Genomic DNA, 22,653 nt, shown 5'->3' with positions numbered 1-22,653 from the left:
ACAAAAACAAAAACTGCCATAACAAACCCAGCCTGGGTGGGTCACAAACATCATGAACACAGAAAAGGCTCCCAGGCATTCCTTCGCCTGTTTCATTATAACCCGGAATTTCCCAAACTAATTTTACCCCAGACTCTTTTGTGGAGGATTAACTAGTAATACATGTGGATAACGTCCTGTGAGTTGGATGTACAAGGGCTGGTTGATCTACACTGATTAGCTACCAAAGCAAGTGTCCAGTTTCTACTCTTCTGGACTTTTATAAGCACACACCTACTGCCTTCGCCAACAGATTCAAAGCTAACCAACTCCTCTGCGCTTAGAGTCCATTTCAAGCTAAATTTGTTAATTCTCTAATCCACGCAAGACACACGAATCCCAAACAAGAGACACAAGTCAAAATATTTGGGGCATTCTTATAAGCCAACACAAGCGAACTATAGAGTCGTATACACCTATATTGTAAATAAATATAAATAAACCTATATTATAAACTATAAACCTAGTTGAACCATCGATATTACCACACGATGAGGAAATAATAGACACAGCATCATCCTAGAATGTGTAACTGCCTCTGCAGAACAGCGGTAGTTTTAGAAGCTAGAGAACTTCAGAAAGACATCCAAAAAATGGCTGATTATAGCAAAGTAAGAATTATCGTGAGCTACTGGCTCACCCGCAATAGAATTTAAAGTTGAACCAAATATTGCAATAGGAGGAAAAAAAACGCAAGGCTACAAACAGTACATTAAATATGCGTTTTAAAAAATCTGGGTCATGCCAGACTTTCAGTTATTTTTCCAAGTACCAACTTCTATATACAGACAGTTATAATGACACCATGCAAGCACCTGGCACCTTAATTCCTGAATATGCTGCAGATCAAATGATATCCTTCCAAATTACATTCGACCTGAAGTCTACGAGGTCATAATTAGTCTACACAAGGTAGTTTTGTCTGTACCCCACTGCCAGTTTTTTTGAAGCTGCTCCACCGAAATCACAAAATAACCATGAAAATACGATGTTGTTCTAAAAGATGCTGTAACGACAAATGGTCTCTTCTATTATGACGCAGATGGAGCACATATTTTAGACATGTTTTTCCCTGACCCTTCTATGAATACTGGTATACAATTTAGCAGACTGCACCTGCTTGGCTTAATAAATACCGGCTAACGGGAGGAAAAGTCACAAGATCTGAAGAGTATCAGGCTCCTTCTCCCTGTCATCACTGCTACCAACAAGGGTCCCAAGACAGCATCAGAAGATTCCTTTAAAACCGCACATCAGATGCAGACAGCCTTAACCTTTGCTAAGGGCGTACTTTGGAGGTGATACACAGCCCAGGGCTGCTGGCTGGTGGGGTGGTTCCTGCTGCCATTCGTGTCATAAGCAGATCCCATCAAGGCCAGGTAAGATCTGGATATATGAGCTAGCAGGGGATTTCATTTCTCCTGACTTCATATTTCCATATGAGAGAATCACCAGGAGCGCGTGGGTGGCTCAGTTGGTCGGGCCGTTGACTTTGGCTCAGGTCATGATCTCACTGTTCTTGAGTTTGAGCCCTGCATCAGGCTCTGTGCTGACAGCTCAGAGCCTGGAGCCTGCTTTGGATTCTGTGTGCGTGTGTGTGTGTGTGTGTGTGCATGCGTGCGTGCGTGCGTGCGTGTGTGTGTGTGTGTGTGCATGCGTGCGCGAGCGCGCGCGCGCGCGCATGAGTGCACCCCTCCCCCACTCAGTCTCCCAAAAAGATAAATAAATGTTAAAAAAATTTTTTTTTTTTTTAGGAAGAAACACCAAAGGAAAAGTACTGCGGTTTCTCCCCTATTCCTCTGCAGGAAAGGGATATATCTGATTAATGAGTTTGGGAGAAGTAGCTGAGTAAGGTGGTTCAGTCCCTTCTGGTTTCCTCTTTATGTTTGGCTCATCCCGGCCATACAGAGAGGACTCCAGTCACCCCTGCCATACCACAGTGGCCTGTCCCTTCAGGGAGGCTTGCAGTCCTGCCTGAGACTAGGTGAATAGACATACCTAAGTCAGGATTGACATGTTACAAGCCGCAGATTCAAAAATGGCATTCTCTGTTGGCTTAATCAGAAAGAAAACTGATTTTTTTTTTTCCTTTTCAATTTCAATCTGTCTGTGTCTTGTGTTTCAATCGGTTCTTAATTCAGGATCGCAGGAAAAGGGGTGTCATATAATGATCTCCTAACATCTGTCCTGCCCCTGCCCCCTCACAGTATGTGCTGCCATGCCTGGTTCTCTGCCAACCGCCTCCTGGAGTGAGAAACAGCCCAGTCTCCTTCCTCTCCCCCTCATCAAAAGCAATCTCCACGGGGCTCACTCCCTCAAGGGCTTGATCGTAATTACCCAGCCATGGGATCGATCACAAGAGCTGACCCCGGCAGTACGCTATCTTGCCAGCATTTCACCTCTAACTCGGGATATCCAGGCTTCCAGGAAGGGGGTACATCAAGAACCTGCTGATGACCCTTTGGATGCAATTTGTGGTCCCTACTGAGAGATCCAGTTTTGGTCAAGACTCTTCAAAGACAGAGAGAAGAGGCTAAACTTTTTGGTCCCATCTTCCCTTAAGAACAAAAATTATAGCTGAATACTATGGTTTTCAAAAACACTGAAAAAGAGTTATTTGGGGAGCCAGGCATATCCCTTTACATAATACCATACCTTTTATCCGGCTCTTCCTGGCTGTCACTTGCTTTGCTCACAGATAGCAGCCTCTTGTCTCGAGGAACCTAGAAATATCACCAACCATCAGTGAGATTCACATAGATGCAATTGTGACCTATGTGCAGAGCTAGAGACCAGCAGAAGCAAAGAAATGAGGTGGAATGTTCTCCGGGAAGAGGTGGCAAATTTGCTACAGGCAGGTGATGGTTAAAGGTGAGTAGCCCAAGTGGCAATGACAAGGCATCAGACACACAGGGGTGATGATAAACAGAAGGCCATAATGATCATGATTCTGCTACGCACTGCTGACAGGGGCAATTCTGCCTGGACCCGACCACCGCCCAAGCCCGCCCCACCTTGGAAGTGAATGAGGGGAAAGGAACACCATGTGTGGATGGGGAATCCGGACGCTGAAGCAGACAGAAATCATCACGCGTTAACAACAAGCATCCTGTTGAACAACAGGGGCTGACCCGCCACTCTGATGAGGGACTTTGGGTGCTGACACGGAGGACAGCAAACCAGACGTGGGGCTACACTATCTAGTGGGAGAGCAGCATCTAATATACCTGGGCCAGCCTTTAACCACCATCCCCATAGAGTTTGTAGCTTTGCTTCCAAATTCTTCTTCTAATGCACTTTTAGTGTTGTCTTTGCAACTACAATGCCAGCACATTACCTGAAAGGTTATTGAAAAGTACTACTAGAGAAAAGAAACTCCTGCCGGCTGCATTTCTGACCACCATCCAATCACCCTACTGCAGCACGGGTCATTCACATATCTCTGCCATAGTTTCCAAACATATGAATAGTGGGTTTAGATTTGGTGGGTTGGTTGGATGAATGTTTTGTTTGTTTATATATTTTGTTTTGTTTTGCTACATCTCCACATCTTCGTGCTAGCCAAACACCTTTGCACTCAAATGCAGCCCTCACTATTTTGACATAAAAGAGCTTTTATGAGAAGCATCCCTCTTCTGGGTTCTTCTAGAAATTCTTACAGTTTCCACTCACCTGGATACGTACGCAAGCCAGTCAGATGGATGAAGGAGACAGCATAGCAAGGTGGCTACCAGTCAAGACACAGACCTGTCTGGGTTCGAATCTCAGCTCTATCAGTAACTAAGCTCTGCCTCACTTTCCCCATCGGTAAACCACGCTCAATGGCAGTACTATAACTCAGAGCATTTTTCAGGAAAATTAAATGAGTTAATTTTTTTCAAAGTACTTGGAGTATCTAATATTTTATAATATTTGTTAAATAAAAATAAGCCAATTTTAAGTCTTCTGTTCACGTGCCAGTGTCGAGGGTCTACAGTATACATTGTAGATAGAAATGAGGTGAATGAGGGGCAACTGGGTGGCTCAGCTGGTCAACCGTCCAACTTCGGCTTAGGTCATGATCTCGTGGTTGGTGAGTTTGAGCCCTGCATAGGGCTGTCTGCTATCAGCACAGAGCCTGCTTCCAATCCTCTGTCCCCTTCTTTTTCTGCCCTCCCCCTGTTCGTTCACACTCTTTCAAAAATAAATAAATATTAAAAAAAAAAAAAAGAAGGAATGAGGTGAATGAAACATAGCTCCTATTATCAACTGAGGATGACAGATAACATAAAAACATAAACGTTCAAGGGGCGCCTGGGTGGCGTAGTCAGTTAAGCGTCCGACTTCAGCCAGGTCACGATCTCGCGGTCCGTGAGTTCGAGCCCCGCGTCAGGCTCTGGGCTGATGGCTCAGAGCCTGGAGCCTGTTTCCGATTCTGTGTCTCCCTCTCTCTCTGCCCCTCCCCCGTTCATGCTCTGTCTCTCTCTGTCCCAAAAAAATAAATAAACGTTGAAAAAAAAATTTTTTTTTAAAAACATAAACGTTCAAGCAACATTATTCACAATAGCCAAAAGCTAGAAACAACCCAAATGTCCATCTACAGATGAATGAATAAACAAAATGTGGTATATACATAAAATGGATTATTATTCAGCCTTAAAAAGAAAGGAAATTCTGAGACATGCTCTAATATGAGTCTTGAAGACATTTATGCTAAATCCCATGTGACTCAAATCCACCCACTTTCCTCTGGACGCTTGCCTCCTGGTTCAGTCTCCAACATCTCTTCCCTAGGCTGCTGCATCAGCCTGCCAAATGGTCTCTCTTCTCCGTCACTCAGTCCCAGCAAATCCATTCTGGATCCATTAAGAAGATCCAGACTGGCCTTTAAAATGCAAGTCTCGGGGCGCCTGGGTGGCGCAGTCGGTTAAGCGTCAGACTTCAGCCAGGTCACGATCTCGCGATCCGTGAGTTCGAGCCCCGCGTTGGGCTCTGGGCTGATGGCTCAGAGCCTGGAGCCTGTTTCCGATTCTGTATCTCCCTCTCTCTCTGCCCCTCCCCCGTTCATGCTCTGTTTCTCTCTGTCCCAAAAATAAATAAACGTTGAAAAAAAAAATTTTAAATGCAAGTCTAGGGGCATCTGGGTGGCTCAGTCGGTTGAGTGTCTGGCTCTTGATTTCGGCTCAGGTCATGATCTCACGGGTTCATGAGTCCGAACCCCACATCAGGCTCTGCACTGAGGGTGTGGAGCCGGCTTGGGATTCTCTCTCTTCCTCTCTCTCTTTCTCAAAATGAATAAATAAACTTAAAAAAAAAAATGCAAGTCTAATCCCACTATGTTCTTACTTAAAATTCTCCAATGCTTCCAATTACTCTTGAGAACATGGCTGCAAAAAACATTCCACCTCAGTTTTGGGTGGCCCCATCACTGCCATGTATATAGTCACACTGTATCTCAAACATGCAATGCTCCTTCTTTCAGCAGAGCCATCAAAGTCCTCTCTGCCTTTGGATACCCATTCTACCTCCATATTTATCATCATTGTTGGATGGTCACAGCTAGTGAAAATTTGTTGGATGGATGGATGGATGGATGGATGGATGGATGGACGGACAGATGATATGCAGATGGACGGATGGATAAATAGATGGCTATATAAATGGACAAACAAGCCAGTCAACAGACTGGTTTCCAGCACTCTACAGTCAACAGAACAGTTAGGAACCAACTAGCCAAAGAAGCTATTTTCATAGAGCTGGAATCAGATAAATATGAACCACCAGCTCCTTCAGGGGAGAATGAAGATAAAGTGAGTCAAACCACTTTTAAAATTAACTAACTAATGGAATCTGTTATGTTTTTCTGTCATGCCTGAAATTCATCAAAAGTTCACACTTGACTTTGGAGCTGCTATTGATAAGTAGCTTGAACTGGATATAAAACTAGGCTAATATTTGAGCCCATAAATTTTGAGAATTCTAGCAATTTGGTTATTTTTTTAATTTTTTTAATGTTTATTTATTTTTGAGAGAGAGAGAGAGTGTGTGAGCAGGGGAGGGGCAGAGAGAGGGAGACAGAATCTGAAACAGACTCCAGGCTCTGAGCTGTCAGCACAGAGCCCAATGCGGGGCTTGAACCCACAAACTGTGAGATCATGACCTGAGCTGAATCCAGATGCTTAACCAACTGAGCCACTCAGGTGTCCTGCAATTTGGTTATTTTTAATAAATCCCATCTAATAAGCTTTGAATGGATTTTTAAAAATTTGAACCCATGTTTAAATGCGGTTCAAAAAAAGGCAATTTCTGGGGCACCTAGTTGGCTCAGTCAGTTACACATCTGACTTCTGCTCAGGTCATGATCTTATGGTTCATGAGTTCAAGCCCCACAGAAGGGTCTGCACTGACAGCTCAGAGCCTGAAGCCTGCTTCAGATCAGTGTCTCCCTCTCTCTCTGCCTCTCCCCTGCTCGCACTCTGTCTCTGTCTCTGTCTCTCTCTCTCTCTCTCTCTCAAAAATAAAATTAACATTTAAAAAAAAAAGGCAATTTCTAGTGGTGGACAGTGTTATGAACTGAATGAATGGTTTCCCCTCAAAGTTTATGTGTTGAAGCCCTAACTCTCAATGTGACTGCATTTGGAGACAGGCTTTGCAGGAGGTAATTAAGGTTAAATGAGGCCATAACAGCGGGGCCCTAGACCAATAAGACTGATGTCCTTATAAGAAAAAGAAGAGACCACAAAGAAATACACACACACAGAGAAAAGGCCATATGAGGACACAGCCAGAAGGCAGCCATCTGCAAGTCAGGAAGGAAGAGAGGCCTCACCGGAAATCAAGCCTGCCAGCCCCTTGATCTTGGACTTCCAGCCCCCGGAACTGAGAAAATAAGTTGCTGCTGTTTAAGCTACACAGTCTGTGGAATTCTGTTATGGCAGCCCCTCAGACTAATACAGACAGTGTAACAGAATGGATATTAGGAAATTTACAGGATTGTCTTTTGACCTTGAATAAATCCCACTTAGTTGCTTGAAGTATAAAATATAAAACCTGATGGGCTTCACTGCAGTGATCCTATGGTGACAGTTTAAAAATGTACAGGAAAAGACTTTGAAATGTGTGAACTATTATACCAAGATATGCCTTTGCAGTTTCCAAGGACAGGGATCACCATTTCTTGAGTGCCTGCTGGGTATCACACACTCCTCTCTGTGACAAAGCCCACTACTGTCCCCTGAGGGTTGATGCGGTCCAACCTTAGCAATGAGGAAAAATGGTGTATTTCACAAAAAGAATCTATTAGCACTTCCAAAGCAGTATAAAAAAAATCTATCAAATTTAAGTGATAAAACGGCAGCAATTGTAACAATAATTTAACTTCCCACAGCTTACAACTCAAAAAATAGAATCTCTTTTTTTCATTAATATTTTACTTTATACAGAAGGAAGGTCTATCCTCAAAGTAGATTTAACTCTGTTGTAACTTTAATACCAGCATATATAAGTTGTGAATGTCAGAGATTTCAGGCCTGAAAATGACCACTTGGACACAGTTTTGGGAAACAAGACTAATTCTTCAACGTTTAAAATGTTTCAAGCAGGGGCGCCTGGGTGGCGCAGTCGGTTAAGTGTCCGACTTCAGCCAGGTCACGATCTCGCTGTCTGTGAGTTCGAGCCCCACGTCAGGCTCTGGGCTGATGGCTCGGAGCCTGGAGCCTGTTTCCAATTCTGTGTCTCCCTCTCTCTCTGCCCCTCCCCCGTTCATGCTCTGTCTCTCTCTGTCCCAAAAATAAATAAAAACATTGAAAAAAAAATGTAAAAAAAAAAAAAAAAAATGTTTCAAGCAAAAACATAATCAAGCTTGTGTGACATAAAGGGAGCCATGTAACTCTACTTGTCCACACAGTCTCAGAAACCATTTTATTTCAAAGTTTTATATCCTAGGGGTGCCTGGGTCGCTGAGTCAGTTGAGCGTCCGACTTCAGCTCAGGTCATGATCTCGTGGTTCATGAGTTCGAGCCCCGCACCAGGCTCTGTGCTGACAGCTCAGAGTCTGGAACCTGCTTCGGATTCTGTGTCTCCTTCTCTCTCTCTCTACCCCTCCCCCGCTTGCACATGCACTCTCTCTCAAAAATAAATAAAAACATTTAAAAAATGTTTATATCCTAAATTAATAAATTAATCAGGAAAAATGTTAATTCAGTAGAGTTATAGACTTGACAACAAATTGAGTTTTATGTAAACTCCTTACTCTGCATCTCAACATATTTACAAACAGCAATGTTTCAACTTTCCTTTAAATATTAAGAATATGCAAGAGGAGAGGTAAATAGGTACCACATTTACTAATAATTATCCTCTGAACCTATGGGAAATAAAATACGTTGCTTTTATAAATTACTAATTATTTGGTTTTGAGGTATATTTCTCTTTTCATTAATACAAAGGAATTGCCATCTAATAGAGCTATCTGAAATGACGCCCACCACAAAGGGATGGAATAAAATCTATTTGTAAAAAATTAGAACAATATATTAATTCAAGACATTTCTTAAAATAGTTCTTCAATGTCTTACCAAACTATCAACATATTAACTTAATATAGTTATAAAAGGAAGCTGTAATGACCCAAGTGATTACATCAGGGTCACTCTTCATGGTGGGAGATCTTTGGAGAGTGAGAACTCTGGTTTAGGACAGAGAAAGGAAACAACACAATGTGCAAAAGTGGAGAGCTGGAAGGCCACAGAGAGCAAGAAACAGGGAGGAAAAGAGGAAGAGATTAAAGCTAACTAAAAGGAAAACTGTTCCTCTTGGGTGATCTCATGATGGGAGGGGGCAGGGGCGGGGATTCAGTTCTTGTTCAAAAATAAAGCATTCACTGTGCCCGACTAGCAACATAAACACAGCCACTGTCACCTTTGTGCCAATTCCCAGCCTAAACAAGACCGGTGTTTACAATCAAAGCTGGCAGTAAATCTTCTCATTCAGTAAATACTTGTTGATTTTTTACACTTCACCAGCGCTAAGGGAACTGGTCATCCCTTCCTAAGAAACAGACTACTGTTTCCTGTCTGGTTTCCTGAAATAGTCCTATTTTGAAGGTATTACACGGCAGGTATTTTTGTAAGGTAAGTGAATTACATTCCTTTTGTTTCAAGGATTTTTCTAAATAAATATTTAGTGCCCATCAAAACACATGGAAACAAGGGTTATAACAAAAGTGGGTTTTGGAATTGCTGCAAAAGCACTCATTGGAATATTCCTTTCATAAAACTAAAATTATCAATAAATCTAGAAACTCCAAATGGGGGGGCGCCTGGGTGGCGCAGTCGGTTAAGCGGCCGACTTCAGCCAGGTCACGATCTCGCGGTCCGGGAGTTCGAGCCCCGCGTCAGGCTCTGGGCTGATGGCTCAGAGCCTGGAGCCTGTTTCCGATTCTGTGTCTCCCTCTCTCTCTCTGCCCCTCCCCCGTTCATGCTCTGTCTCTCTCTGTCCCAAAAATAAATAAACGTTGAAAAAAAAAAATTAAGAAAAAAAAAAAGAAACTCCAAATGGGCATTAAGGAGGGCACTTTCTGGGATGAGCACTGGGTGTCATATGTAAGAGATGGATCACTGAAGCAAAGACCACGCTGTATGTTAACTAACTTGAACTTAAAAAGAAAATGTTTCCATTATTTTTAAAAAATGAGAAATCTAAAAGCCACGTAAAGGCCCCAAAACTGAGTGATGACTAAATTACAGTATAGCACTCAATGCAATTTTTTTTTAAGTAATCTCTATGCCCAGCATGGGGCTTGAACTAACAACCCTGAGATCGAGTCACTTGCTCTACAGACTGGGCCAGCCAGGCGCCCCTGTCATCTTTTTATTGACCAAAAATCATAAAGTGAAAATGGCAGCAAGGAAGTATTTGCAATATGGTATGAAGTAGGAGTTACATGCATGTGAACAGAGGACACAGAAGTAATTATCCCCAACTGAAAACTTCCTGTGGGTGGGTGGGGAAGTTCTGCTCCAGCGATGGGAAAGCAGGGACGCAAGAACAGAACAGTCTGAGTCCCAATGTGACCTCGGAACTAGTAAGTTCTCTCCACTCCTCCCATCAACCAGCCAGGGCGGGGGGAGGGGCGGTGGGGAAGGGGCGGGCGGTTCTCTGGGGACCTGAAGAGGAGCGGGCGGGGCTGCGGGGTCTACCTTGTAGTAGTCATACAGCAGACCCAGGGCAGCAGCACTGTCCTCGTCACCATTAATGCTCATCATCGCCTTGGTGGCTGCCGTCAGGGGATTCTCCAAATACGACTTCCAGGCTTCATCTTCACTGGTGTAGGCTCTTCGGGTATTGAACGGAGGGTCGCTGGGCATGGGCACTAGGGCCACCAGTCGTTTTGTACTTGAAAGCAAGAGAAATGTGAGGTTCATTATCAGAGAAATGATCCCTTTTCCACCAAATTTACATACATTACATGGTTAATTTGCACTCCCCCAGAGTGGAGAAGGGCAGGTTAACACCAAAGCCACATTGCATTTATAAAGCCCCTAGGCCCCTGAGAAGTAATAATGGTCTTTACAAGGTTGTATGAGGACTGTTAAGTTGAGCCTCTTCGCACTTGGGCTTTTCATCTTCTGGCATTCTAGGAGCCAAATCATTTTTATTTGATTGCTCTTTATTAAGTAATATCAGAATGCATGTGACTCTGAGAGGAAGCAGGTTTCATTTAAATCTCTGAGTTCTAATTATAAATACATATGTGCAATGCATTAAATGGAATCAATACATTAACGATTATTAAAAACTTTTATCTAGTTGAATCTACATTTGAAATGGTTTGCACCAATTTGACAATAAATTTCATATTAAAAAAGTTTTTTTAACATTAAAAAAAATGAAATGGTTTGCAAATTATACACCAGTCCACATCTCTTCATTGAAATGGCAGTATAAGCTACTTTGTAAATAAGACATATTGTAGACATGCTGCATAATAACCATACGAAGCAACAGTAATGACACAGACTCTATGTGAACCCTGGGTGGCCACAGGATCCTACTATATTTCGATGACATAGAAGTTCCAGGTTATAAAATCCTCATGGAAAGTGAATAGAGTATATGGAGAATTAAAAAAAATTTTTTTTGTTACGTTTATTTTTGAGAGCGAGAAAGACAGAGTGCAAGTGAGGTAGGGGCAGAGAGAGAGGGAGACACAGAAGTCAAAGCAGGCTCCAGGCTCTAAGCTGTAAGCACAGAGCGTGATGTGGGGCTCAAATCCATGAACCGTGAGATCATGACTTGAGCCGAAATCGGACACTTAACCGAATGAGCCACCTCGGTGCCCCTGGAGAATTTTCAACAGAGACAGAAAGGGATTGGAGTCATTTATCAACCCTAACCAAGCCAAACTTGGTAATTGACAAGGTAATTTCTTACAGAGGATGTGACAGTGACTCAAACACCCAAATACCATGACAGTCCTCCGCAGCTCCCTGGGCCAGGACCCCAGTTGTCAAGCTACAGGAGCCCAGAAAGGCTTTGGCACTTGTCTTCTGGCCCTCTGTCGTTTGCTCATTGAAACAGAACCAAAATGTAAGGATGACCTATTGTATTTCAATAACAGCTGTAACACATAATAACATAACATGGACAAGCAACAAGACTGGTGAGGGCAACACCTGGATTAATAGATGGAAATTTAGCCACCGTGGGTCCTCTATGGTCGCTCAATTCGAAAAGAGGGTGTACCTTTTGGCTGACACTCCTACAGGACCTTCCAATGGTAGATGGCCTTTCAGCTCACTTTGTGAGAGAGAAACGTTGCCCACTCTCGACAAAGACTGTGCTGAGGGCCCTTTCTGTGTTGACGTGGTGCCATGCACTGGTGTAAGATCAGAAAATGACACGGTCATTGGTAAGATCTATCGGGGAGTAAGGGTGGGAAATCCACATTTAGCAGAGTGGAATTCTAGGCTAGATAGTCTCCAGGCCCCTGATTTCAACTCTACGTCGGTGGTTTGGCAAAACAACTGGCTGGGAAGAAAGAAGGGATACTGACCCAACTGCAAATGAAGTGGATTAAAATGGTAAAATGATGTATCTGGAAGTAAAGGAGAAAAACCCTGGTGGAAGGGTTTACTAACCGTTAGGCAGTGTGGTGGCGTGGACTGGCATGGGTGCTGGAAGGGAGTCCTTGCCCACCATTTACAGAGGTAGAAAACTGTCTGTGGAGTTCCAGCTTTCCATGCCTTAAATAAAGACAGCAATGCCTACCCTACTTACCGCACAATGTGACTGTGAGAAGCAGATAAAAAATGGATAAAATAGAGCTTTGTAAACAGCACACTGCTATACAAATAACATGTACTACAATCCGTGCACCGTTCATTGTTCCTGTAAAGTTTCTAGGTGCACCAATTTTTGGTAAAGTCAATTATAATTTAAAAGTGTTAAAGATAGGGGCACCTGGGATGCTTGGTCTGTTAAGCGTCTGACTCTTGATTTTGGCTCACGTCATGATCTCAGGGTCGTGGGATCGAGCTGCGCTGTCAGAGGGATTCTCTCTCTCCCCCTCCCTCCCTCTCTGTCCTTCACCCACTCACACGCTCTTTCTCTGGCAAAATAAAGAAATGAACTTTTTTTTTAAAAAGTGTTAAAGATAATCGTTAATTAGAGGGAAGTGTTTATTGAGAACTTAGTGGAGGCCAGGCCTTACGCCAGTCGTTGAGGATGCAGTGACAAACAAAGCAGACCCCGTCCCGTTGCCCACCCAGCTTGCAGTCCAGTGGAGGAGAGAAAGTAACCAGCATTAAAAGAGCAATGAGCCTGAGAAAGGGTGCATGACAGAGGAGACCAACCTATTCGGAGGACCAAGGAGGAACTAAAGTGTCTACAAAGACCTGAAGGGAGGGAATGTGTTAGTCAATGCTGAAATAGGCAGATATGGGAAATATTTTTTAAAGTGAAGAAGATTTTGGGAATTCAGAATAATGGAATTTTCTGACAAAAGGAGCTCTCTTGTATTCATTTTGGAGTCCGCTAGAAAAATTTATACTTTCGAATCTAATACTAAAATAGCATTTTCATGTTGCAAAAATTACTAACTTACATAGGATATGGTTGGATTCGGGGGCAGAAATGTTGGTGACAACTTAAGGGTCTGTCGCTACAGGAAATGAGGTCTCTGGGGAGAATCAAGAGCGCGGAGGTGATGAGCCCAGGTGTGGCAATGCCACCATCACCTCTTCCACGGTTGTTCAGCTGGGGCCACCCTGGCTGATTCCACTACTTAGAGGACGAAGCAGCAAATTCTGAAACCTAATCTGTGTCCAGCAGGGTCCAGCCATCACACTCACTTAAATGCTTAAACACCTAAAATGCTCAGTCCTACAGGAATGAAGAGCTTCATGTTATTTGCAGTGACCTCATCGTTGAAAAAGATTTGGATCTTATTCTCTTTGATGACTGAGAGAAGCATACATTGCTGGGAGGAGAAACGTGTTAATGACAACACTGGCTAATTTCCAAAACTTTAACAGGAAGTGCCAGGCTGAAGGGTAAGAGCCAACTCTCAGTTTACACTAAGTGGTGTCCTGATTCACTGGAGAGATTTTTCTTCCAGTCTTCCTTCTTAATGTCCCTCCTTCCTCCTCCCTCCTCCCGGGTCTTCTGGATTGCCGATTCATTGGTTCCTAGCACAAATTTTCACTCATAAATTTAGACTCATCAGCCTTTCCCCTATGATGAAACGGTTGGTGAATCCTTACATGATTCGTGGAAAGAAATATCCTGGGAAAGCACTTTACTAGCTGGCTCTTTTCACATTTTGATGGCCAAAAGGAGCCTTTTTATGTTCTTTCCTATAACTGAGGAATGACTTTGTTTTTTGGCTTCATAGATTATAATCTCTCTGGTACAGAACATTGTTGAATAAAGCCTGGTTTAATAAAAACCGCATAATCACTGGTACACTGAGCAAAGATGCAGACTTGTAAAGAAAGGAAAAGTTTCACAGAGCAGATTTTACCAAAGTTTGGTAACTCTGAAGCTGACTTTCCTCATTGTTCTTTTGGAATGGCAGTTCTCCTGCAGCTCTGGTCAACTTTTTCAAATAGTCTCTTTGTAGCTGTTGGTATGGCATGTTCTGGGTAGCCTCAAACACAGAACTGTAAACAGCAACTATAAACTTGATCCCTGGGCCTTCTTTGGAGAAAAGTTTAGTTTAATACCTGACAGCATTCACAGCCAGGCTAAAGGCAGTGTTAGATCGCACATATATCTGTTCTCATTTTTTTCTTCAACACACTACTTTACTTTGTGGATGTTGGGAGAACAGTTAAAATGAGTCATCAGCGGAAGCAGGGAAAGAGGTGGGGCAGTCATGCGACGGAGACTGAGATCACAAGGAGGAGTCGGGAAAAGCTCCAGATCACATTCTGCCAGAGGCAATCCACCAACCCCCACAAGCATTACCAAGAGTCTAATGCAGGAATGCTGTGCTAGGGAGAAGCACACGCAACAGCGAATATCTTTACCTTCTAAAAATATGTGTAGTGATGGCCAATAAATCCAGACACAAACCCATGTCACTTCAGACCCCAAACAAAAACGAGGACGTGACATAGTCACACAAATTATCACTTTTGATCCATTTCTCACCCTCCATTTCTTTCATAACTCTTGGAGAACACTGATTTTCGTCTTTTTTGTTTTGGTTTACTTTGTTGTAGGAGGGGTTCTCAATCCAGATAGAGGATGGTTTTGGATAAATCTCAGATTTGAATAAATCTCAGTTTTTTGTGTTTTTTTAATGTTTATTTATCTTTGAGAGAAAGAGAGTGAGTGGGGGAGGGGGAGGGGGAGGGAGAGGAGGACAGGGGATCCGAAGCGGGCTCTGCACTGAGAGCAGCGAGCCCATAGTGGGGCTTGAGCCCACAAACCATGGGATCCATGATCTCAGCCGAAGTTGGACGCTCAACACTCAGTTGCCTGACTCACCCAGGAGCCCCTAAATCTCAGTTTTCATTTCAGTTTTGTCAATTACTGAATTTAGAGGAGTTACTTTCCTTCTTTGAGCTTCCATTTTTTTCATCTGGAACATGATATCAATCTTTTAAAGCTGTTCTAAAGGAATAACCCAGATATTTATAAATGAAGTGCCTGGCACATTACAGATAAATAGTTCAAGAAATAATAGTTTACGAACAGTAATATAATATATAATAATATTATTAGTATGACTTCTCTTTAGAACTGATTCTATCAGTGACCTCTGTTCAAAATCCAACAGTCTGTTTTCAGTTTTTAATCTCCTTGAATTTTCTCAGCCATTTCTTACATCTGTAGAATCTTGCCTTGCCTGGTTTCCAAGACACTGGGAGAGTGGTTCTCCTCTGCGGCCATTCTTTCCCAGTTTGTATTCCACCTCAATTCTCCTTTTATATGATCCTGAATGAAGGCTTCTCTCTTTTATCTCCGTTGCTGATTCTAGTGACTTTCACTGATCTTCTACCTTAATGACAAACACATGTGTACTGCCAGAGACCCAGTTCTGCACTTTCTGCTCGGATGCTCTGTTGTCAACTTAAACTCAACAGGTCCAAAACTAAGCTAATCATCACTTCTCAGCCGGGCAGTCCTCGCCATCGTCTGTCCCTGGCCGTCTAGAACCAAGTCTTGTGTACTGGTTGAAAAGATACACTCAGTACCATATTGCCTGGGTACGAATCCTGGCTGCACTACTTACTAGCTGTATAACCCTGGACAAGTTCATCTTTCTGGGCATCAGTTTCCTCACTTGTAAAACTGAGATATACTTCAAATGAAGTAAAATAATATGCATTCCCTAGTATTTCTGTCAGAATTAAGTACAGACGCAGTGTAAAAGCTATGTACATGCTGGCTTTTGTTAGTTCTCTTTGTCCCTTATACAGAGTCAGTTACCATATCCATCATCCCAGCTTTAAGTCCTATCTCTTCACACCTCCAGCTAGTCTCCGTCCTTCAAGTTTCCCCTCTTCAATCCGTATTGCAGCCCCATGGAATCGTCTTCCTAGAACATTTACGTATATATAAGTTGTAGTTTCAAGTACTATAAAGGGAATGGGGGAAGGACAGGAGCTGGATTTTTCATGTTTTCATAAAATCAATGTATAGCATATTTGTAAAGTTGATTGTGAGCTATAAAGTGCTACACAAGGGGGGCCTGGGTGGCTCAGTTGGTTGGGTGTCCAACTTCGGCTCAGGTCATGATCTCACGGTTTGTGGGTTCGAGACCCGCGTCAGGCTCTGTGCTGACAGCTCAGAGCCTGGAGCCTGTTTAAGATTCTGTGTCTCCCTCTCTCTCTGCCCTTCCCCCATTCATGTTCCCTCTCTCTCTCTCTCAAAAATAAATAAACATTAAAAAAAATAAAGTGCTACACAAATGTAAGTTGCCTTAATTGTAAATTTAATTTTTTTTAATGTTTATTCATTTTTGAGAGACAGATCATGAGCAAGGGAGGGAGAGGGAGAGAAGGAGACACAGAACCTGAAGCAGGCCCAGGCTCCGGGCTGTCAGCGCAGAGCCTGACACGCCCCCCCCCCGTGCCCCCCCCCAACTCACCACCAACCATAGTATCATGATCTGAGTTGTAAAGCCGGCTGCTCAGTGGACTGAGCCACCCGGGCACCCTGCCTTAATTGTAAATCTAATTTAACTATTGATCATATCTAAACTATCTTTCTCTCACCTCCTAATTCTCACCTTCAAATTAAACAAATTGAGGACTCATTCTTCTATTCTCCTTAAATGTGAGCTACATCACTAGGAAACCAAGCAGATTTACATGGGGACCTGAGGCAAAACAAGAGGAAGAATAAAACCCAATCAGCAAAGGTCCGAAACTGTTGGGCCTTTACTCCTACCTGTTGTCCATCATTCTCAACATTGACTTGAGCTGGAGGCAAAAGAATTTTTCCACCCTGGACAAGCCACTTCCTTTTCTCTAAGAAATGCAGTTTTTATATAAGTCACAGGATTTCATGTTATAATCTCTACTTCAATCTCCCCCTCCATCCCCCCATCCACATCTCTTTCTTGTTTTCTCTCTCTCTCTCTCTCTCTCTCTCTCTCTCACACACACACACACACACACACACACACACACACAGTGCCTTTATCTTGAGATAATACGAATTCTGTTCTCCACATAGAATATCTTATCTTATACTGAGTGTTCAGCACTCAGGGTTTAGTCTTCATCTACTTCAATATCTTGTAGCTGCTTATTGGCATATAATCACTTCAGCCATAGTCAGACCCTAGACTTAAGAGCAAAGTTTCAAGAAGTGACGATTATTCTTTCTTCTGGAGTCTTGGCATTTTTCTCCATTAACAGAGTAATACTTGCAAATGGAAACTGATGAGCCCATCATCCTAGCCAGCATTAATGTCACGATTTAAATGCCAACAATGTTAAGTCATTTCACAGCTGTCCACCTTCAGTAATCCCTCCTTTTGGTCCTTGCTAGAGGCAAATCACAAGAGATAGCACAGAGTTTCCATGTTAGAGCAAGAGTTGAAATTTATGAGGAAGTCTCCACACTGAGCACTTGTTCTTAATGACTAACCTTTACCCTTGACCTAATCCAGATAGAATTCAAGGGAAATGAAATGAATCCAGAAGCCTGGGGTGATATTGATAATCTTCACATTGATGATGGTTATGTTTTAAAAAGAGAGGATCCAACTAATTCAGTGAAAATATTATGATGCCTCCCACCACATAAAACGCATAGTTTTTAAAATAATAAACTATAAAACAAAACTTATGTTTATTGAAATGAAGATACTGCCATTTTAGATATACTCCTTGCAAAATATGATTAACTGGTTGACACATAATACCTGTCCCTCCCACGTCCTCCCTGCTTTCTCCCCCACCCCACGCTTTTTACACTCTCTCTCTCTCTCTCTCATTGGTGCCCCAGTTTTGCTAGTGCCCAGAGTCCACTTATTAAGTAATCCAGAAACGAGACTGAGAGGATAAGGGAAATAATGAAACGGAAAAGGCACATACATCATAGAGCACTAGAAACCACCATAAGGAGAAAGAGATCACAATGGAAAGTGGAAGGAAGAGGACAAGAAAGAATTACAAAATGAAAAGAATTTGCAAAGACCTCAATGTACGGTATAACTAAAATTGGTAATTGTGTGTATGTAAATCAAAATTCAAAATGTTAACAACAATTGGAGGTGAGTTTCTATTTGCTTCTTCTGCTTGCATACTTAAAAATATTTTTTAATGTTTATTTATTTTTGAGAAAGAGAGAGATGAAGCTGGGGAGAGGTTGAGGGAGGGAGACAGGATCTGAAGTGGGCCCTGTGCTGACAGCAGAGTCTCCCAGGCGGGGCTCAAACTCACAAACTGTGAGATCATGACCTGGGCCGAAGTTGTACGTTTAACTGACAGAGCCACCCAGGAGCCCCTCTATTTTTACATTTTTCAAATAGTGTTCCTAAAAGATCAAAGTGTTCAATGGCAGTGAGTCACACGTACTTACTGGGCACCTACCATATGCCAGATATGCTTTCTAAGCCCCAAACACGGGTTACCACTTATTCCTTACAATAGCCTTAAAGTCAGGAATGGTAACAATGCCCTTTGCCCAGATGAACACACTAAGCAGAAAGTGCTAAGTAATCTGCCCAGGGTCACAGGGCCGTCAGCTTAGACCAGAACCGCATCCCAGAGTCTGAGCTCTTAAGCATCCGTCCCTTTTGACAATTCTCGACTATGCTCTATTATCACAATCAGAAAATAAAAAGTCACTTGAAAAAAGGGAACTAGAAAACAGTCTGGTTGCAAGGGTGCAACATGACAGGGGATTTCTTACATGGAAGTAAATGAGATGATGTCCAAATTCAGAGTTCTAGAGAAATTGTGCAAAAGGGGAAGACTATACAGTCCTTGAAAACACAGACAACACGTTGCAATTATTTGTAGAATTCCAAGGTGCTAAAATATTCTGCAGGCTGCATATCCTATCAAGCAACACAAATAAATTATAGGGGTGTGGGGAAGGGTAGAAATTCCCCCATATTCACCTTTAGTTTGACGTGGCTAGACGTCATCTATTTTTAAATGGCCTGCGAAAAATATTAAATAATTGACATGATAAAAATAGAAATTAAATAATTAGAACATATTAGAAACACTGTATATAGATAGCAACCAAAAATAACCCATTTCTACAGGAAAAAAAATATTTTTAAGCCATATTAGCTTTACAAGTTAAAAAGGGCATCAGTTCCTCGGAGGAACTTAACAGGCTCAAATCTCTAGCAAAAAACAAAAACAAAACAAAACAAAACCACAAAAGCCTCTTTAAAGGCTGCAGGACAGACTTCCATCTCAAACCGTTCTATGTGTGGACTTCTATCTCAAAGGTTTCCCTGAAGTGGGAGAAGTAATCATGTGTATAGGCAACATGGGAACAGAAATATTCGTGCAATTGGAGAAGATAGAAAGCAAGAGAGACTGGATTAGAGGAGAAACCAAAATCAAGAAGGCTGCACCCCAGCTCTGGTGCAGGAGGGGTTACTGAGTGAAAACTGGTTTTCCCACTGAGCCCAGAAAACTCAGCGTCTTCAGCATCCATGACCAAGCCGAACTAGACAGAGCATTCGCTTCTTTTTTTTTTTTTTTTCAACGTTTATTTATTTTTGGGGACAGAGAGAGACAGAGCATGAACAGGGGAGGGGCAGAGAGAGAGGGAGACACAGAATCGGAAACAGGCTCCAGGCTCTGAGCTATCAGCCCAGAGCCTGACGCGGGGCTCAAACTCACGGACCGCGAGATCGTGACCTGGCTGAAGTCGGACGCTTAACCGACTGCGCCACCCAGGCGCCCCGAGCATTCGCTTCTTAAAGACACAAGGAGTTAGCCTTTGGGGGACCCTAGGACCAGAGAGGGAAATAACTTGGTGAAATGCCTAGAGTTAATTTCAAACTCCCAAATGAGAACAAAGAAAAGAATTCAGCTTGAAACAGGAAAGTCTTCTCAGGTATTCAATCCCCACCTTACTCCCTTGGAACTCACTTGTACAAACGCAAAGGAATCTTCCAGGTACCCTCAGCACCTGTGGCCACTCCTTCCACTTTATGACAACAGCACACCCCGGCGAAGAGTGTGCGCTGTTCGGCTAACAAACCTTGCCAGCTCTAAAAGACGAGTAGTCAGACTCTTCACTGTTGACGGGACAACTAAGAATCATTAGGTATTTTAGGAAACGAGACAAGGATTAAAGAGCAGCCCCGAGATGAATAAAACGGCTTACCGACGAGGGAAACAATGAATTTTGGATGCAGAAAATGTTAAAAACAAGATACTGCATCTATAAGGAAAATGCAGGTTACTGTGAAAAGGAAATCATCACAGAACACGATAAAAAGGTCAGAAATTTAATAATTTTTTGTATGAGGGTTAAGTTGAAAAGAGCAAAAAAAAAAATAAATAACCTGGGAGGTCGAACCAAGGAATTTTGCCACTTTTAAAGAAAAAAAGGAAACTACAAGACATAGGTAAAAGGCACACAGAATAGATTTAGGGGTATAATGTTCAATTAGCGAGAGTTAACAGAAGAAAGCAATGAAGACGATGAGGAAGAAAAGCAAATAATCAGAGAAATCATAGAAGAAAATGCTCTCCAGCTGAAGAAAAACTTGAGTCTTGAGACTGAAAGGCTCCAGAGAGCAGGAAGGGGTAATAAAAAACAACATGTCTACCCAATCCTGCAAAAGTTCTATGTTAAAAATTAAATGAAAAACCCTACAAATGGAAAAAGAACTAAGTCACTTAAAAAAAAAAACAAAAATACAAACAAAGAAAACAGTCAACCAGTCCACTTTTCATCTGCATCAGTAAATTCTGCAAGACGAGAAAGGGGTCTGAAGGTGGAACTATGGACACAGCGAACCTTCAATTCCGTGTGAGGGCAAAATCAAGATCTGTTTCGCCATGAAAACACTCAGAACCTCTTCTGCTCATCCGCCCCTTTTGAAAGAATTATTTCTCAGTTTGAAGCGTAAAAAGACATTGATGGGGAGGGAAGAAAAGTAACATAGCAATCAGTTATCAGATACACCAGTAAAACGTGAAATTCACTGTAAATAATTTCTGCTCATGGAAATGAAATTTATGCCACTAAGAAAGGATTGTTAAGAATAATACCAAATGATGTCGGGAAGTGTTGAATCACTATACCGTATACCTGAAATTAAGATTACACTGTATGTTAACTGGAACTTAAATAAAAACTTAAAAAAAAAAAGTTTATCTGAGAAAACATCTTTGTGGTAAGAAAACTCATTTTTATTACTTTATCACTTTGGATTATTTGAGGTAGTGCTCATTTTGCTCACTAAGAAAAAAAAAGAATAATACCAAATTAGAAGGAAATATCTGAGGAGAGTGGCTTTTTAAAAAGGTGTATGGAAAATCTTGCTTTGTATGGAGGAAGAGTAATGGATAATGATTCATTCTTGGTATTGATAGAAAATATACCTTTAGGGGATGCCTGGGTGGCTCAGTCAGTTAAGCATCCGACTCTTGATTTCCATTCAGGTCACGATCTCGTGGTTCGTGAGACAAAGCCCTGCACCGGGCTCTGTGCTGACCGTGCAGAGCCTGCTTGGGATTCTCTCTCCTCTCTCTCTCTCTCTCTCTCTCTCTCTCTCTCTCTCTCTCTCTCTCTCACACACACACACACACACACACACACACACACACACACACAAAATAAACTTTAAAAAAAATAAAATATAACTTCAAATAGGTTTATCAAAAACCCAATGGTTATAGTTACTAGGATAAAAATAGGATGTACAAATTTTAGGACAGCAATTCTCATAATGAGAATATTATGGGGTCTCTTAGATATTTCAGAGGCTCATGAGGTCAAAATCGTTTTCATAATAATTCTAAGACATTATTTGTCTTTTTCACTATGTTAACACTTGCACTGATGGTACCCACTAATGGTGGGTGAAAGTTCTTACTCCTGACATGAATCAGGGCAGTGACATAAAACTGTCCCTGAGCCATTGTGCTCTTACCGATGCACACTCACAACAAAAACAAACCAACCAAGCACACAAACAAAAGTACTATTTGGGAATGTCCTTGACAAACCTGTATAAAATATTAATTTTATTAATCTCAAACTCTGGATACACATCTTTCCAATATTGTGTATGTCAAAGTGGGCATTCCCTACAAAGCCTTTCTGCGTTCTGAAGAACAAAGATCACCTCGAGGAGAAGCCTTTGTGCAATCGGTAAGTGGAAACGGAAGGAGCTGCTTTTGTTTTTCACAGACAAACTACGCTTTCAGATTTGAGTGTTTGGCCGACATTTTCTCAAAAAGAAACCAAGTGTGACTCTCACTTCAAGGAAAAAAATGGCAGTATTTGCTGTCAATGGTATAATTTGAGCTTTCAAACAAAAAGTATAATTTTTGAAAGCTTGCATCTACCATTGTTGATAACTTCATAATACTTAAGGATTTACAAAGAGATCAGTGCAGATATTTATAGATGTGACTTTTTGTTAACGTATCATGAACACGGTAACAGTTGGAAGATCTAAATAACTCA

The 22,653-nt window shown here is 42.1% G+C and overlaps 1 protein-coding gene across 5 annotated transcripts in view; it reads right to left on the bottom strand.

Moving 5' to 3' along the window:
• The window catches only part of GRHL2 (grainyhead like transcription factor 2), a 179,940-nt gene that overhangs the window by 111,994 nt on the left and 45,293 nt on the right, over nt 1-22,653 (bottom strand). For all 5 annotated transcript variants that reach the window (XM_040494133.1, XM_040494135.1, XM_040494136.1 and 2 more), the window contains exons 2-3: nt 10,218-10,413; nt 2,695-2,762 (exon numbers count right to left, since the gene is read on the bottom strand). In XM_040494133.1, the coding sequence (XP_040350067.1) occupies nt 2,695-2,762; nt 10,218-10,413 (264 nt within the window). The remainder of the gene's footprint in view (nt 1-2,694; nt 2,763-10,217; nt 10,414-22,653) is intronic.

The sequence above is a fragment of the Herpailurus yagouaroundi genome, unplaced genomic scaffold (assembly GCF_014898765.1).
Source record: "Herpailurus yagouaroundi ecotype Mexico unplaced genomic scaffold, PumYag 186, whole genome shotgun sequence".
Classification (NCBI taxonomy): Eukaryota; Metazoa; Chordata; class Mammalia; order Carnivora; family Felidae; genus Herpailurus; species Herpailurus yagouaroundi.
The sequence above is the reverse complement of the archived record's forward strand: the minus strand, read 5'-3'. Positions and strand labels throughout refer to the sequence as shown.